The following is an 18,769-nucleotide window of genomic DNA, read 5'->3' as shown; positions in this document are numbered from 1 at the left end:
GCATGGTCTAACTTCTAGTCACCTCTCCAGCCTCATCCCATGCCAGTTTCAACCACAGTCACTACATTTCAGCCACACTGGTCCTTAGGCTCTTTGAATGCTCTAAGCTCTTCCCTGCCTGGGGCCTTTGAACTTTCCTTTCTCTCTACTTGGAATGCTCTTCTTTGGGCTCTTTGCATGGATGACTCCTTTTTTTCTTTCAGGTCTCAGCTTAAATGTCACCTTCTCAGAGAGGCCTTCCCGACAACTCAATCTAAATAAACTACTTATTTTTTGTCTCAGTCCTTTGTTTATTTTCTGCATAGTACTCACATTGTCTGTATTTTCATGTTTGCTTATTATTTGTCTTTTCTGGTGAGTTCCATAAGAGCAAAGAACGTATCTTGGCTGCTATGTATGCTATATATATATTGTTGTGTACGTTGTGTACTGCAAAAGGATGCCACAGCTACAGGGGTGCATTCCTTGGGATTTTCTGAAAAATGGCAATAAAGTATCTTACGTAAGGGAATCCTTTTTGTAACTCACATAAAGATGCCATATGGTCTAGCACCACCCTATATGTCTACTGTATTTATCAATATAAATACCCCAATTCTAGCACAATGCTGAGCATACAGTAGATGGTCAAAAAATATGTTGACTGGACAGAAGGAAAGAGGACAAAATTAGGATATTGCCAGTGGGAAAGTGGGAAAAGGGAGAGATACAGATAACTGCCGACAGATTTGGTAATTTGAGAAGAGGTAACAAAGGAGAAATTAAAGGCGATTACATTTGATCCCAGGAACCTACAGAAAAAAACTAGTGCCTATATATATATATACACCTAAAGAAGAAAAGACTGATGTGAGAAGATAATTCAATTTTGAATATAATTTGAGAAAATGCTTTCTGTTTTTGCTTTTATTGAGTTTGTCACCATCTTATTATGGGGTTTTAAAAATATACCTAAATTTGCCCTGCACAGTCTTCAAAATGGCCACATCAGTTCTTTGCAAGGTCCACTCTTCCTTTTAAGGCTATGAACGAAAATAGTCTGTGTTTTATGATACAATAATTTAAGGGCCAAGCTAGAAGGGATTAAGGATGGAGAAATAAATATATTCACTTTCACATTTGATGACTCTCTCCCATCCTCCCCTGAAGCACAGCAATCCATCCAGTGCAGTTTTTTTGTTTTTTTTTTTTAAGACTGTGGTCTTTAAAATCAATGTTTTAATTACTTTTTCCCTTTGTTAATTAAACTACCTTTAAAAACTAAGGCTACCATAAAAATTACCTTTCCCTAGGACACTGGACAGGCATTTTCCTCTTTTCTGAATTCTACTACACAGGATAGCACCACCCAGGGCTCTTGGGATATAACACACCTACCTCTGCATACCCGGCAGCAGGAATCTGGAACAGAGACTGGGAAGGCACAGGTTAATTTGGGGCAAGTCTTGAGACCACAATACACATTTCCCTCCTGCCAAGGAGAAATAGAATTAAGATCAGAAGCATCTAGGATAAGTGTAAAGGCTTCACTTAATACCTGAGATAGAGCAGGGACTCAGAACATGGCATGTCCTTCCCCCCAGCTCTCCCATTGTCAGTTCTCGGTACTTCCTACATTTTATTACACATTATTTTTTTTCTCCTACAATTCCTCCATGCCAGAGACTAAGTCACAGAAAAGTTAGCAATCCTAGTCGAGCATCATGGTCTAAGGTGGTACAAAGTAGTCTGTCAGGGATGCCATTGAGCCTTTGAACCACCAATTATAGTCTTGTTTCTTTCTTCTCTTTTCATGGCATCCTTGGTCCCCCAGCTGGATTGGGGGTTTAAAGGAATGAAGATTTATTTCATAGCTTTCATTTGTAATATTCACTAGACTCTCCCTTCCAAACCAAAGGAACAAGCTCTCTGGGATAATGCAAAACTATACAAGATGATCTGATGGTCACAGCTCAGTCTTGCACAAGGCAAGGGAGAGGATAAAATTTACTTGGTGATTACATCTGTCTTTGCAATAATCCTGATTTCCTAAATTTCTATCTTCCAAATGTTATTCCTTAAACCTTGTTCTTAGTTCTTAGAAGCATATTCTTCTAGGGCTAGAAGGGTTCCTGGAAGGCCATTAGGAAAGCAAGTCCACAATGAAATTCTCCTAAATTTATGATTATGATTTAATGCAACTCATGTTTTATTCAAACACCTGACAGTGCAGGCACAAATGGAAGTACAAATACAGAGGAAGCTCTTGTATTTGGGTAGGGCCTGGCAGGAATGTTAAGATGTATGGTCTTACCGAACAGCTGCACTGGGTGCATTGATTGGGTTGCCGATTCTGAAAGAGCCCTTCAGCCACGAACAGCTCTCCATGTTGGTAAGTTGTCCCATTGTACTCGCAAGACTTGCTGGTCACCTTATTGTTCACTGGGGGCAAGGAGTCTTCTAGAACAGGGTGGAGAAAAACTACACTGAGTATTGGCATCATTGAAAAGAATTTCATAAATCCCAACAGCAGACGGACCTGTACTACATAGAGGGAGTTTTAAGACAGTCCTTGCTCCAGTGGCCAATGATTTTAAATAACATTAAAATAGCCAGACAAATATAGCAGCTGACATTACCATCTATCCATCCATCCATCCATCCATCCAACCATCTATCCATTCTTTTATTTGTTGACCATTTACTGAGCACCTACTATGTGCCAGGAATTGTAATATGTGTTAGAGAGGGATCAGAGAACATGGACAAGGTCCCTGCCTAGACGGAGCTAATATTCCTAGATGAATAAGATATTATCTTTCCTCAAAGGAAGGAGTCCATGCTACCTCTATTTAATCTTTTCCCCCGGTTGCTTCAGAAGGGGACCCATCTATTATAATTGCCCTGGTAACTTTATTCCCTCCAACATTTATTTATTTATTTATTATTTAGAGACTGAGTCTCACTCTGTTGCCCAGGTTGGAGTGAATGGTGCGAGCTCTGCTCACTGCAACCTTTGCCTCCTGGGTTCAAGCGATTCTCGTGCCTCAACCTCCCAAGTATCTGGGACTACAGGCGCCTGCCACCATGCCTGGCTATTTGTTACTATTAGTATTAGTAGTAGTAGAGATGGGGTTTCACCATGTTGACCAGGCTGGTCTCAAACTCAATTGATCCACCTGCCTCATCTTCCCAAAGTGCTGGGATTATAGATGTGAGCCACGGCGCCCAGCCACCACCCACATTTTAAATCACTTTTGTGCTTATCTATTTGTTCCAGCCTCTGTGGTTTTGCTTATTTTTAATCCCTCCACCAAGACTGCCCACTCCCCGACTCTTTTCTACCCATTGAAGTCCTATCTGATCTTGAAGGTTCAGCTTATGCCCCCTTTCCTCCACGAAGCATTCTCTAAATAACTCCAGCCACAATCTGGACCTCTCAAGGCATCTAATGTCTGAAGCACACAATATGACATTTGAATATTATTGAAACTCATATTTGTGAATTATAGTAACCCAGCAGACCATTTACAAAGAGATTTCACATATATTATTACAATGGAGCTTTATAACAACCCTGTGAATCAAGTAGGGTAAATTCTTACCTTCATTTTCATTTTAGGGAAATAGGGTTGCTGAGGTTATGTGAATTATATGAAGTCACAAAGCTAGTGAGTGGTGAAAAAAGGAACTGAAACCAACAATAGATAGAACCAGAGCTTGGAAAGTGCCTGCCATGAGACAGTGGAAGGAGAGAAATCAGGGGAGCTGTATGTTTCATTAAGGAGGGGCTTAGAGAGTTGAACCATCCTTTCTTTCCATCAGTCAAAACTATAAGGAATATGAATCTAGTTTATGGTGGGTAAGTTGTACCTCAATACAACTGTTTAAAAAAACAGGCATGGTGGCTCACGTCTGTAATCCCAGCACTTTGGGAGGCCAAGGCGAGCAGATCATGAGGTCAGGAGATCGAGACCATCCTGGCTAACACAGTGAAACCCTGTCTCTACTAAAAAATACAGAAAATTAGCCAGGCATGGTGGTGAGTGCCTGTAGTCCCAGCTAATCAGGAGGCTGATGCAGGAGAATGGCATGAACTCAGGAGGTGGAGCTTGCAGTGAGCCGAGATTGTGCCACTGCACTCCAGCCTGGGCGACACAGCGAGACTCCATCTCAAATAAAACAAAACAAAACAAACAAAAGAATGAAATCATTCTCAGGATGTAGTGAAAATGATAAGGCTAACAATAATAACATCCATAATAATAATAATACAATAATAGATACCATTTATCAAGCCCTAGCTATGTGCCAGGCAGGAGTGAGTGCTTTTACATACACAATCTCACTGGCTCTTACTAATAATGTTCTGATGTAGACATTATGATTATGCCCATTTTGCAGATGAGGAAACTAAGGCTTAAGAAATCAGTTGACTTACCCAAGGTGACACAACTTGCAAGTGGCAGCACTAAGATACAAATTGATGTCTGACTGATTCTAGAACCTTCTCTCATAGCCACTATCAAAAAGAGTGCCAATCACTTTAAACCTATAATAAGGAAGGGACCATTTAATTAAAAACCAAAACCCAAACCACTAGAACATGAAGGCTATGCTGTCCCTAATGTTGTGGCCTAAAATACCCAGACAACAGACAATGCGCTTCCTTTGGCTTCAGTGATTTGGGTAACTAACTCAATTCTATACTTCGCTATATAAATTGATCTAACATCTATTTCTGAGCAATTCACTCTTAGAGTGTTAACTACTTATTAATGACCCTTTACAGGATATAAAGAAAGTTCCTTACTTTTGCCTATAAAGACAGCCTTAGCTCCTAGAAAGTTTAACTCATACTAATTGACTCTCTGTCTGGGCTAAGAGGCCCTGCCCCTGCCCACAAGCGTATACAATCAGACAGCTGCAGCTGGCAGACATGAGTGAAACCCATCAGAGAAAGGACAGAAGCAGACCCATTTGCCCCTTGGGCTCTAATTATTCCAAATCTCAGCATTATGTGGTGAAGGAAAACTACAGTGACCTACAAAATAATATTTGCCATGGCTCTTACAGGAGCTGGCAGATGTTTGGAATACCAAACAAACAACAACAACAACAAAAGAAGTTTGGAATTATTTTGCCTCAAAAGAATGTGGCTTGATTTTTGAACTAGGCCTTCTACCAAGGGATCAATGGCAAGGCAACTGCAGGGTGAGATTTTCCAGCGAAAGAATGATCTTGAGAATCTTCCTTGCAATAGTCTTCTGAGTAACCTGGCATTGGAGTCTTATTCTACTCAATAGGAGATAAGGAAAAAGAGAAAGAGAAAGAGAGGAAGACACAGTAGAATCAAAGAAAAAGAAACCAATTATGGTCATGCTTAAGGCTAGTTTTATGCAATAAAAGTCTTAACATCTTCTCATTCTTATTTCATTCTTCCAACAACCTTAATGGTGTATATGTTAGCGGTGGGGGCGAATTACTGAAAATGAGGCTACTAGTACTCCAAAAGATTTGTCCCATGTCACACAGCTGTTTAACAGGAGAGCCAACTCAGAAATATAGCTTTCCTGCCTTCAAATTTGTGCTCTTCACAGAATGGGTGTTAAAGCTTCAGAGTAGGATCACTGAGTCATAATCCCAACTCAGTGCTACCGACTCCCCACAATCTTGTACAAGGCACTTTACCTCTTTAAGCCTCAATATTTCTAGGAATGCGATATGGACTCAAATCTCCCCTTGCATCTTTAGAGGGCCAACACAGCATGCTTCCTAACTGCAGAAGGAAGAAAAGCCACCTCACACTTTACCTTCTCCTCTCCCAGATTTTCAAAGTTGGCTGGGCTAGTAACCAACTATCCTTGGAACACATTCCGGGTTCCTGACTGAAAACTAGCAGAAAATCACTTCAAAGCAAAGCTGGTTACAGGGCCCCTCAGGGAATGCTACAATAGGAAGGACCAGGCTGCATGACTTCTAGCCTCCCCCATCTCTTCTGTTTCCAGTCAAATTCCCACCTAGCACTAAAAGGAGAACTGGAGAAAAAACCATCATAGGGTGAGCAGACAAGCACTAAGCCATGTGACCACAGATGTGTTGGGAAAGAGGAGGTTTCTTCTCCCCAAGTGAGGGATGATCTCATATGTAAGTAGAACTATGATTTCCGGGATGCTCAAAAAATACCCCCTTATCCTAAATGTCTCTTACCACCTTTTCTCACACTGATGCTTAAAATGCCACTATTGGAAGTCCATTCCTCTAGGTTAAATGGCTGCCTTTTGCAATCAGATTTTATAATCCCAAGACTTCTATGAGAGGGTACACTTACACCTTGTCACTAACTAACACCCCAGTGTCAATAACTGCCACAGACCTTTTTTTTTGGTCCTTCAGAGCAACTGGCAAATTTTACCACGAAGTCTGTGGTTCCACTTCACTGCTTTTTGTACACCTTCTCTCCTCTCCTGGTGCTACCCTTCTTCCCACACGCTGGAACCAAGTCCTCATACTGACTGCTCTCTTCCCCACTCTCCCCACCCTATAAAATGATCATTTCCATAGTAGGACAGTTATTGGATAGTCAGAAAAGCAGCTTGCACGTCAGGAGAAAAATCTACTCCCAGTGTTATAAATACGAACCTCCCCAGAGCTTTCAGAGATCAGTTGCTAATCTCCTTGATGCCAAGCCATCTTTTCTTTTGCCATTACTGCCATTACTTTGGTTCCTACTTTTCTTCTGATGGCTGAGCCTGATTCTAGCATTTCTTTGGTTCTCTGTCATTCTACTGATACAGTCCTGGAACATTTGCAGGCTGTTGGGGGGGTGGTGGGTGGAGAAACGACATGGAAATGAAGGTAAAGGCTAGAAAGAAGAGGTTATATTCTCTTTAATTACCCATGACACACAGAGAGACACATACATCCAACAAAGTAAAACTATATCATGTAAAGGGCTTTACCCCAGGTCTCAGAAATATATGGGAAGAGAGAATGACAAAAAGGCCACGAAAGAAACCCCTAGAATAGGATGCTGTTCCTTTGTGCGTATCTCACAGCGATGCAAGAGAAAAAAACTGAGCCTGGTCTTTGGGGTCTGCAGACATTGGTCTCTGAGGTCCCAGCTGCTATGATCTGAATATTTGTGTGCCTCTGAAATTCATATGTTGAAATCGTAACCCCCAAGGTGATGGCTTTTAGGAGGTGGGGCCTCTGGGACATTATTAGGTTATAAGGGCAACATCCTCATGAATGAGATTAGTGCCTTTATTAGAAGAGGCCTGTGGGAGCTTGTTTGCCCCTTCTACTATATAGGCTCACAGGGAGAAGGCATCGTTTCTAAACCAAAAACCAAGCCCTCATCAGAGAACAAATCTGATGGTGCCTTGATCTTGGATTTCCAGCTTCCAGAACTGTGAGAAATAAATTTCTGTTGTTTATAAGCTACTCAGTTTATGGTGTTTTGTTATACCAGTTCAAACAGACTAAGACACCAACTTTGGCATGTCTTGGTTCTGTGATCTTAGGAAGGTTTCAGTACGCCTTCTACTTTACATGGCTGTGAGGTTTAGTGATAATTATTTTTTTTTTTTTTTTTTGAGACAGAGTCTCGCTCTGTCGCCCAGGCTGGAGTGCAGTGGCTGGATCTCCGCCTCCTGGGTTCACGCCATTCTCCTGCCTCAGCCTCCCGGGTAGCTGGGACTACAGGCACCCGTCACCTCGCCCGGCTAGTTTTTTTGTATTTTTTAGTAGAGACGTGGTTTCACCGGGTTAGCCAGGATGGTCTCGATCTCCTGACCTCGTGATCCGCTCGTCTCGGCCTCCCAAAGTGCTGGGATTACAGGCTTGAGCCACCGTGCCCGGCTAGTGATAATTAATTTTAAAAGCCCAAAAGTATCTGGTACATAACATTCACAATAAATGGTAGACGATGTTACTCTAGAAAGAGGGCACAGAGAGGAAAGCAGTAAAGTTGAAGAATATGAAGGAATTTTCCCAATTTCCGTGGATGATAACTAATTGAAAGGCATTTGCTTTGTACTGATGTGTATGGTAGGTGCTATGGAGACATGAGTCAAAACACTATTTCTCTCTTGTTTTCTTACTCCTTCAACAAGCACTTGTGGAGGTCTTTGACTATACCTGGCACTAATAGATACCTGACTATACATTGACAATACCTGGCACTATGTTACATTAAAGCTACAAAGAAAAATAGGACATTCCCCTGACTTCAAGTAAAATCCTGCTTTCATTGGAGGGGAAGGAACAAAAAGGTGTTAAATGATAATGTATATAAACAACACATAAAGGTTCATAAAGGAAGAGAGGTCAGATAATCACAAATTGCCATTGTTAAGTGGGGAGGAGTATCAACTGCATCAATAAGGATTCAGGTTAGATACTAAAAAAAATTCCTTGCTGAAAGGGTTATTAGAAACTGAAACCACAGGCCAACTAGGCATGTAAGGAAATTATTTTCAAACTAGGTTCTGTGCTGCTTTAGGATTCTTCAGACGTACTTGAGGGATCTGAAAAAGAATCCCTTCCCCATTTCTACTTCAACAGAATACGTCTTAGTTTATTAGTGAATGTGTTTTTATTAGTTTTTTATGATTTCATTTGAAGAAAGGGTTTGCGGCCATAAGACACTGTAAAACACTGGAATAGAATCTCTTCACATATTTGCTGTTTGGGGATTAAAATCCTATTTGTCCCTAATATATAAAGAGCTTCTAGAAATTGACAAGAAACAGATTCATAACCCAACGGTAAAAATGAAAAAAGGATATAAATAGACAGTTGACAGAAATGGAACTACAAGTGACCCTTGGACATGAAAAAATCAACCTCATTCATTAGAGAAATATAAATTAAAACTGCAATGAAATACCATTTTTCTTATCAGATTTAGAAAAATCCAAAAGTTTGAATAAAACACTCTTGGTAAGTCTGTGAAGAATTGATTAAAACACAATGAAGGGTAATTTAGCAATATATGTTCATTTAAAAATACATATATATTTGACCCAACAATCCCATTTTTAAGAATTTATTCTACAAATATACTTGCACATGTGAAACATATAAAAGTTATTCATTGCAGCATTGTTTGTAATGGCTGAATATGGAAACAACTTCTATGTCCATTGATAGAAATCTGGTTAAATAAATGATGGCTCATTATTATAACAAAATATTATGTAGTTCTATAAAATAAGTTCTCTGTGCACTAATACAGAAAGATATATTATTAAATGATGAAAACAAGGTGTAAAATGATGCGCACAATAAACTACTTTTTATGTAAATGAAAAAATATTTTAAGAAAATATATATTTATATTTGCTTACATTTCCATAAAAATCTGGAAAGATATATAACTACTAAAAGTTATGGGGGAACTACATGTTGTAGGGAGAAGATAAGAATTGGGTGAGTGTGGGTCGGGTGAATAAGATCTTCTATTGCATTCTTTTATATGTATACCTAGATATATAATCATATATACATGTACATATACATATGCATTCATATTCTTGAACGATATAAATGTATTCTTCATTACATTTGAAGACTATGTTTGAAAAAACTTCTACTTGAAGGCCATAGACTAGACTAGGTGAACATTTTGGGTCCCTTCCAACCATAGAAAATCAGTCCTACAAAGCTGGTCATCAGAAGCCCGGTTGTATTCCTACTAGTGGGAGAGATTCTAGCTATGACTTTGTGTTCCCAGTCTTATTCCAATAAGTGGGTTCTCTCCACCGACATTATCAAGCCCCTCCATCTGGGCAAAGTGGAGGTTGTTACACTGCTTTCTTAAACAGTGTTAAAGTAATTGTGTAAATCTGAGCTGTCTTTCAGTCCTTGGCCCAAATGGAAGGAACACAGACAAACAAGGGTGCTAGTGGGAAACCACCCATGGCCTTCTACCAGAGCACCGCTGCAATGGAGGGAGGAGCCGCTGGGATCTAGCTGCATCTCAGTCAGGCAAAGTAAGAGCATACATCCGGCATGCAACACATCTTGCAGAATGAATGTATCAAAAACAGTGGGCTGGGCGTGGTGGCTCACACCTCTTAATCCCAGCACTTTGGGAGGTGGAGGTAGTGGATAACCTGAGGTCAGGAGTTCGAGCCCAGCCTGGCCAACATGGTGAAACCCCGTTTCTACTAAAAATACAAAAAATTAGCCAAGCGTGGTGGTGGGAGCCTGTAATCCTAGCTACTCCGGAGGATGAGGCAGGAGAATTACTTGAACCTGGGAGACGGAAGTTGCAGTGAGCTGAGGTTGTGCCACTGCACTCCAGCCTGGGCAGCAAGAGTAAATCTCTGTCTCAAAACAAAAACCAAAACGAAGAACAGTGGGTGTCTGCAGCCTCCCCCAACCTCCAAAAAGTAACAATGCTCATATTCTGAGGCTATGTGGATTCAGATGACGTTTTCCTTGGGATGCTCCCTGCTTCAAATGGGTCCATCAGTTGAATCAGTGATGCCTACCTTTAGATTTCTTTTTTTTTTTTTCCCCCAGCACTCCAACTGCCATCACTTCCTTTTCCCCTGGGCCTCTTGATGTGACGACTTAACTAGATCTGCTTTCCTTGGGTAGAGTCCAATGATTTCTAGATTTTCCCCAAACTCTCCTCCCCCATAAAAACTTAACACTTCTGTGGCCCATCACATTAAGGTCATGCTGGCAGGCCTTAATACTAATCCCATTAAGTAATTTATACTGAAATGAAAATGGAAGATAGTGTTTTAAAACAGGGTCCTTTGCTAGATAATTACATTGTAACATAGGCCTTTGATGTTTTATTCATAATGAGGCTGTAGAACATAGGGTAAAGAGTGTTAAACTTTCTAGAACTTAAGACTTGAATGAGGGAACTTGCTGAAAATGCAGCTTCCAAGACCTGTCCTAGGGGGAGGGGAAGCCTTACTTCATAATGTCCCATTTGGATTCAAATTAAAGCTCCATTAAGTAATTACTGCTTGTTAGCTGAGCAAATTCTTAGCATCTCTGAGTCTCAGTTCCCCCATCTATAAAATGGGGATGATAATGGTACCTACCCCATAGGTTGCTGTGATGATCAAACAAAGTAAGACGTATAATCTGTTCAGCATAGCACCAAGTACATATTAATGCCCAATAAATGTAATTGTTGTTCTTTTACTACTAGCTATAAATGGTAGGGTTTCTGGAGGGCAGAAAGCAGGCTGGTAGGGAAAGAGATGTGGGGCTACTTAACCCTTACAGTGGTCATCCTCTTACCACACTGGCAGACCCTGCCTCTGTATAAGGCTTATGCTGAACTCCAAAGTAGCAGTGACATTTACTTTTCAGTCAGTATTATATACTGTAAATTTTAGAAATTCTCAACACCCGTAATGTAATGACAAGGTTTGTTTTTACCCCGTGCAGTCTTTCACAGTCTTTCTCTGCCCTGTAAAACTTCTCAAAAATTGTCAGATCCCAAGTGGTTACTAGAGATTCACTTCTGAGCCATCACATCCACTAAGAATCCTTTTATGCCGCAGCTCCTGGGTGAATACCATCTGCCCCATTTTCCCATCTCAGTGGGAAGACCATCAGGCGTGATTTAGCCAAGCAGTTGCTTTCTAGCCAGAGCTATTTACCAAACACTAAGACTCTACTTTGGACTTATTGAGGACCCCAGACAGGTGAATTTATGCTCAGAAGGGTCACAAATGTTATTTGTGATTACGAGTAGTCCTAAAAGGCATGGAAGAGAGAGCATGGAAGAGAGAGAAAGAGTGAACTCCTTGGCCAACACTCCAATTTTATTTTATTTTATTTTATTATTTTTAGAGTTGGGGTCTCACTCAGTTGCCCAGGCTGGAGTGCAGTGGTGTGATCATGGCTCATTGCAGCCTCAAACTCCTCGGATCAACTGACCTTCTTGCCTTAGCCTCCTGAGATGCTAGGATTACAGGCTCGAACTGCCATGGCTCCCACTGTATTTTAACCATCGTTTCCAGCGTCCTCTCCTGCAACATGTTTTCCAGAATTGCTAAACAAAAGTAATCGTTGATTGGTTTGACTTTCATCTTTGTTTTAGGTCACTATTGAAGGTGCTTTTCAGAAAGGATTTAATATTTTTTGGTTTAGGAAGCCTCTCTATTTCCCCCTTCAGGCATCCTTTGGCCTCCCACCCTTCATTGCCCAGCTCTTGTCTTGCCTTTTCAAGAAAACATCACTTGATTACTTCTGCACTTGATGGTCTCTTTGTGGGAAGGGAAAACAATCAGCAGAGCAGATTGCTCCTGCGATGGTAGAGCTTCCAAAAGTGGCAAGTTCATCATGTCCCTAAACTTTCTTCCTCTCCACTCTGCCAAAATGCCTGAAATGCTCCCAGATTCAATCATCAGTTAGAGAAGGGCCCTATCTTTCCGAGAGGTTTAATATCTTCACAGTAATGAGTGCACAAGACTCGAACTATTCCCCAGTAAAGAGAAAGGCGCTGTTGGGGGGAATCCCACAATGAGACACCACTTCACATCCACTAGGTTGGCTATAATAAAAAAGACAATAATAACAAGGGTTAGCAAGTAGGTGGAGAAATTGGAACCCTTATACACTGCTGGTGAGAATGTAAAAAAATAATAGTATAGCTGCTTTGGAAGATAATCTAGCAGTCTCTCAAAAAGTTGAGCATAGAGTTACCAATATGAACCACCAATTCCACTTCCAGGTATATACACAAAAAAATTGAAAGAAGGAACTGCAACAGATATGTGTACATGAAAGTTTATAGCAGCAGCATTATTCATAATAGTTAAAAGATGGAAACAACGCAAATGTCCATCAGTAGATGAGTGGGTGAACAAAATATGGTATATCCATAAAATATAATATTATTGTTAGAATGGATGAATCTTGAAAAATTCTGCTAAGTGAAAAAAAAGGCCAGTGACAAAACACCACATACCATATAATTCCATTTACATTAAGTGTCCAAAATAGGCAAATCCACACAGAGAGAAAGAAGAACAGTGGATGCCAGGAGCTGGGGAAGGGGAGAATGGGAGTGACTACTAGTAGGTATGGGGATTCTTTTAGAGATGATGAAAATATTCTGGAGTTAGATAGTGGCGATGGATGCAACATTTTGTAAATATACTAAAACCAACTTAACTTTACAACATAAAAGGGTGAATTTTACAGCATGTAAACCTCAGTATGTATGTATACCTCAATAAAGCTGTTACCAAAAAAAAAAAAAACAAAAACTAACCTCCAAACATTATACAATACAAACACAAAGGCTGGGTATCAGACTGGAGCAGGCCTGGGAAAAATGAAGGTGCTTTGTAGGTGATAGGCAGGTGAAGAAGAGAAAGGTAAATTAAAAAGAAAAGGAGAATCATAAATGGGTAGAGGGCATCAATCTCAAGTCATAATTTTGCCCAGTGCCCCCAGCCATGGTGTATCCACTTTGGGAGATGGAGTGGGTCAGCCAAACAGCTCAGCTAAAGGAGGGGGTGATGGGGGGAAGATTTTCCTGCTTGAAAGCTTCCAGGAGACTCTGTGGGATCACATCTTCAACAAGACTAGTGGCCTCCCTACTTCTACCATTGGCCCAACCCCCAGTGAGGTCCCAGGCCAGGAAATTCTTGTAGCAGATTCAGCAGATCACTCTGCAGCTAAACAGACAGACACAACACTCTGTCCCAACCAAGAAGGTGCCGAGTGAGAGGAAACAGTCATCTGCTGCTCCAGCTGGTGAGAAGAGAGTGGAAGAGGGCGCTGAAAGCTCACACCCTAGTCTAATCCCAGCTCTCCCCCTCCTCATCCGGACCCCATCTGCAGGCTGTTTTTCATCCCACTTCCGTCAATGTTTCAGCTGCTGTCAGTCAGTAGCTGACCCTGCCTGAATATGCCATCTTGTCAGACAGATGGCTAGGAAGGATGGCTTGAGGAGAGAGTGTGCAAGAAAGGGCCATGTCTCTGTGAAGCAGAGTGCTTGCAAATGGTATAGATTTGGGCTTTTTTTGGGGGGCGGGGGGACAGCCCATGTATTCTTAGCTAAGTTTCACTATTTGCTTGCTGTATGATGGAACTGCTATCACTTTGCATCTCTGGGCTTCAGTTTCTAAAGAACTTTCTGTGTGGATATGTGTATGTGTGTGTCGGAGGTAATCATTTCACCTGCTTCTCTTTCACAGGGATATATTATAAAGAACAAAAATGATTATGTTTTTTTAAAAGGTTCAGGGAGTAAAGAAGCAACATACAACAAAGCCAACTGATTATGATTATCTCCTGCTTACCAAATACATTCTATCTGAAGGCAAAAAGAGATGTATAATTTTGTCTGCTTTGGTGGTCCAGTGTCCAGAGTTACTACATCCCATAGAAGTTAGAAAAGTCCCTTCAGCTTGTGATGTGCTGCCTTACAGGCAGCAACTCTAGTCTTGCAGTGTCCGTCACCTACTTGTGAGTAAGCACACCCAAAGGTTGGAGTTCCATGTGCGGGAGCCACATCACAGTATGGCCCAGCCAGGGTCATGAAGTTCATGTCAAAAATGTATCCCCTGAGGATATGCCACTTGGCTAAAGACAGCTCTACCTCTGACTGGCCAATTCTGCCCTGACTCATGCTAGCCCCAACTTTCCCCAGACTACTCTTTGCTTACTCACATGCAGCCCCCAGGGCCCATCAAATACACTGTGATTTTCTGCAGCAACTCTCATGGTCTGCCTGTCTGTATCCTACAGTCTAGCACCTAATATAAAAGTATGCTGCGTTTTAACTGATCAATAAGTACAAAGGAAACAGGGTTTATGCCTTCTACTTCTCTATCTCCTGCTGGCTCTAGCATTGGAACACAGCATGCTGGCCGGGCGCAGTGGCTCACAACTGTAATCCCAGCACTTTGGGAGGCTGAGGTGGGTGGATCACCTGAGGTCAGGAGTTCGAGACCAGCCTGGCCAACATGGTGAAACCCTGTCTCTACTAAAAATACAAAAATTAGCCTGGTGTGGTGGCAGGTGCTTGTAATCCCAGCTAGTCAGGAGGCTGAGGCAGGATAACCGGTTGAGCCTGGGAGGCAGAGGTTGCAGTGAGCCGGGATCACACTGCTGTAGTACAGTTTGTGCTGTATATCGCACAGCCTGGGCAACAAGAGCAAAACTCCGTCTCAAAAAAAAAAAAAAAAAAAAAAGAACAGAGCACGGCAAGAAGGAACAAATATTCAAATAGTCATACATGCTAATTTTAATACAGTATTAATTCCATTAACATATAAATATGCATATCCAGAGGCAAGGTGGTTCTTCATTTAAGGCCAGATAGCTGGAGAGAAATAAGTATGATTTTCAAAAGTGATTCAGACATGAGTTACAGAATCGATTTCTTCTGGGAAAAGGGTCTGTGGGTTCAATCAGAATCCACAGTGTTTCATGATTCTCAGTGTTTCATGACCCAAAAGAAGTACCCTCTCTATTGCCGTACAAAGCAGGGGGGCTGTGGATTTCACTTCAGCCGTATGAGATCTCTGCAAGCAACTCTGTCCAGATTCTATGGCTCTAAGGTTATGCACACTTGTTTTCAGCTTTCTGTGTGCTGAGAGTACTTACTTGTGAAAGTTTCTCATAATCCAATCTTCAGAGACAATCTTTATGTTCTTTCCTGTCAAAATTTCTTCTTTCACTTTACTGAACAGCTTTATCATCAGCTCCATTATTCAGCTCATGGACCATTCCAATCTCATTACATAAGCCTCCTAGGGTTCTATCTCCAAGAGGAAACTGGAAATGGCCTTCTCTTTTGACAGAAGGAAATGAGGCCCAGAGATGCCAAGGGGACACTGCTATTTAGTGCCAAAGCAACGATTCAAATTTAGGTCTCTTCATTTTACCTAGAGCCACAAAACATGAGGGCTAGAGAAGCCCACTAAAATCCAGTCTAATAATTGAGGAAGATAAAACACAAATCTCTCTGTTTTCAGAAGCTAATTCCTCAACCTCAAATCTTCATGTGAACTTGGATTATGTAGTTCAATAAAAAGAATCCCTTCCGTGGTGAATCTGATAGATTTGTATTATTCCTTTGCTACTGTACTATGGGTTTTAAAAATCTCTAATTACCAGGAGGTGTAATGTTAAATCAATGATTCTTCATGATGCCTCATTGTTAATGACAGGTTGTGTGGTAATGTGTCACTCACTGCCTTCCTCTTCTCCCTGAATAAATTAAGAATGAGTCCTACTATTACTTGGTTAGTTCTAATCCTTTGAGAACTAGGCTTTTTTTTTTTTTTTTGAAGGTCAGTGACCCTTTGAAATGGACAAATTAGTCACTACCCTCAAGCAGCATTTACAGAAACAATGCGAGGCATCTGGATGAGACAGTGGGGAGTTCAGTCAAGCATTCCTTTGTATTGCCTACACCAGCATTTCCCAAGTCTGCTCTGCAGAGCACTACTAGTCCACAAGATGCTCTGTGAAAAAATTCTGTGCTTAAATGAGGTTGGGAAAAGATCCATATTCAACATTCACAGTGTCCCTTTCAATGTGTTAAAAGGATCTCACAAGTCCCATAGTAAAGAAACCTGTTTAATAACAACTCAGCATTTTCTCTGACTTTACTTATCCATCAGACTCTTTTTTTCACCTAAGTAAAAACTATGAACGCCCCAGAAAAACTCCTTGGAAAGCACTGCCCTGCACCACATCAAAACCTAGATATTTTGAGGATCTGGATATTCGCCATCTTGTGGACACTACTATCTGCCAAATCCAGGACCCCACTCCCAACTTTAGTCACACTCAACCTTCAGCTAAGACCTAACATGTTTCTCCTAGATGACTGATAGCATCTCCAATATCTTTTCTTTCATTAGCAAGCCCTATAAATCAAGAGAAAACGCTCCCCTGTGAAATACTGTATAGTGCTAATAACCAGAACCACTTGCAACAACAGCCCAATGACATCAGGCACCTGGAGACACAAAGAAGTCAAGTCCAGGAGGTGATATTTTTCCCGTATATGATGAGAAGCCAGGGAAGTTATTTAAGTAGTGAAATGATTTGATGAGATTTACATTTTTGAAAAACTATTCTGAGATGATTAGAAAAGAGATAATGAACTTGGGGGCAGAATATGTCAGGAGGTGACTGAAAGAGCCCACTGCTATCAGATTACACACTAAAGGAAGAAAAGAGGCATTCGGTACTTGAGGATTAATTGAGAAAAGTTATCCCCCAATGCACATATTATTTTGTTTGGAAAACTGTTAGCAGCTGGTTTCAGAAAGTGGCCCCTGGAGGCCACCGGCAGAGGTTGCAAGGAAGGTGATGGCACACAAGGCTCCAGGCTGCTAGAGCAGTGGGAATGCTGTTAGGAATATCCAGTCTACCTCTTCCTGGAGACCAAGGGAAGCAGCTCATCTCCCATGTCATGGAACTATTAGAGGAAAAGACAAAGTATCATTTTGCTTCTCCTAGGAAATTCTTTAAGAACCCAGACCAAAATTCCTGATGCGGGGAGAGTCATTTAGTTAAGACTACACAATACACAGAAAGGAAAGGGAAGGTGTTAGGAAATCTAGATTCTAAAGAACTCCACCACTGATTGCCATGGGATGGTGACAATTCCTTAGGAAAGAAAGGTGTGAAAAGTAAAAATATGTCAAATATTAATAAAAATTTCCAATTTGAAACTGGGCTTCTTCTTTTGGCAGCCAGATGCTCATATTAAAGTGATTAGAGTGAAAAGTGATGATAGGGGTCAGAGATCAAACAAATAAATAAGGTATATTATCATCTTTGGACTTACCAAGGCTGGGAAAACAATATGAGATTCAGTCATTGCTTTAGACCAATAATTCTCAAAAGGGGAACAAGGAGACCATGGTATCTGGTGGGAGTGGTTTCAAACTATACTTACCACCTCATCCCTGATTGAGAATCACTGCACATGATGAAAGATGTCACTGATAGGAGTATAACATATGCAAACAATTTAGAGGCAAAAAGAGTCTGAGGGTCACAGTTCCAATAATGACAATAATCACACCAATAAGATTAGGAACTAATATTTACTGGCTTGTGCTTACACTGAGCTGGCTCTGTGCTCAGAGCTTCAAGTTGATATTCATTAGTTTTTTTCTTCCTACGTTCACCCTCTAAGGTGATTACTGCTATTACCTACAGTTATAGATGAGGAAACAAAGGCTAGGAAGTGGTCAAACCAGCAGTGACCCCAGAAGTGGAGCTATACTATATTTCTCTAGAGACGGATTTTGTATTATCTGAAACTTCAGCTAGGATAAAATAGCCACCTATTTCTGACACTGTAATGGCTTTTCCTAAGTTCTTCCCACTATTTCCTCCAGAAAGGAAACTACTCTCCCTCACACATGGGCATATAGAAGGTCCAAAGAATATGAGGTAGCTACTCAAAAGGAAGTACTTGACTAACTTATCTCATATTACCTTTAAATGGCTGCAGAGAATGAAAGAGAGGGGAGGGAGACTATCACTGCAGGTTGTACCTTCTTGAGAGGAGAAGGAAGGAATGTTTAAGAACTGCAGATTACTTCACTATTTACTGGGCCAATAGAACAATCTTGGAAAGAACAACTCCTTCTGCAGAACCTAAAAATCATGTCTAGATAGCCAGCTCCTCTTCTCCAGAGACCACCAACCCTCTACTCAAAGTGTGGTATGGGGACCAGCAGCATTAACACCACCTGAGAGCTAGTTAGAAATGCAGAATCTCACACCCGCACTCCAGACCTACTGAATCATCGTTTGCACTTCA

The 18,769-nt window shown here is 41.1% G+C and overlaps 1 protein-coding gene across 7 annotated transcripts in view; it reads right to left on the bottom strand.

The window, feature by feature from the left end:
• The window catches only part of CHRDL1 (chordin like 1), a 125,715-nt gene that overhangs the window by 47,318 nt on the left and 59,628 nt on the right, over positions 1 to 18,769 (bottom strand). For 4 of the 7 annotated variants that reach the window (XM_009198119.3, XM_031660707.1, XM_003918140.4 and 1 more), the window contains exons 5-6: positions 2,294 to 2,439; positions 1,378 to 1,471 (exon numbers count right to left, since the gene is read on the bottom strand). In XM_009198119.3, coding sequence (XP_009196383.1) covers positions 1,378 to 1,471; positions 2,294 to 2,439 — 240 coding nt within the window. The remainder of the gene's footprint in view (positions 1 to 1,377; positions 1,472 to 2,293; positions 2,440 to 18,769) is intronic. The other 3 variants (XM_009198121.3, XM_009198120.3, XM_031660708.1) reach the window with 1 other exon arrangement.

This window comes from Papio anubis, chromosome X (genome assembly GCF_008728515.1).
Source record: "Papio anubis isolate 15944 chromosome X, Panubis1.0, whole genome shotgun sequence".
In the NCBI taxonomy this organism is placed as follows: domain Eukaryota; kingdom Metazoa; phylum Chordata; class Mammalia; order Primates; family Cercopithecidae; genus Papio; species Papio anubis.
Note: the sequence above shows the minus strand (reverse complement) of the source record. Positions and strands in the feature narration are given on the sequence as shown.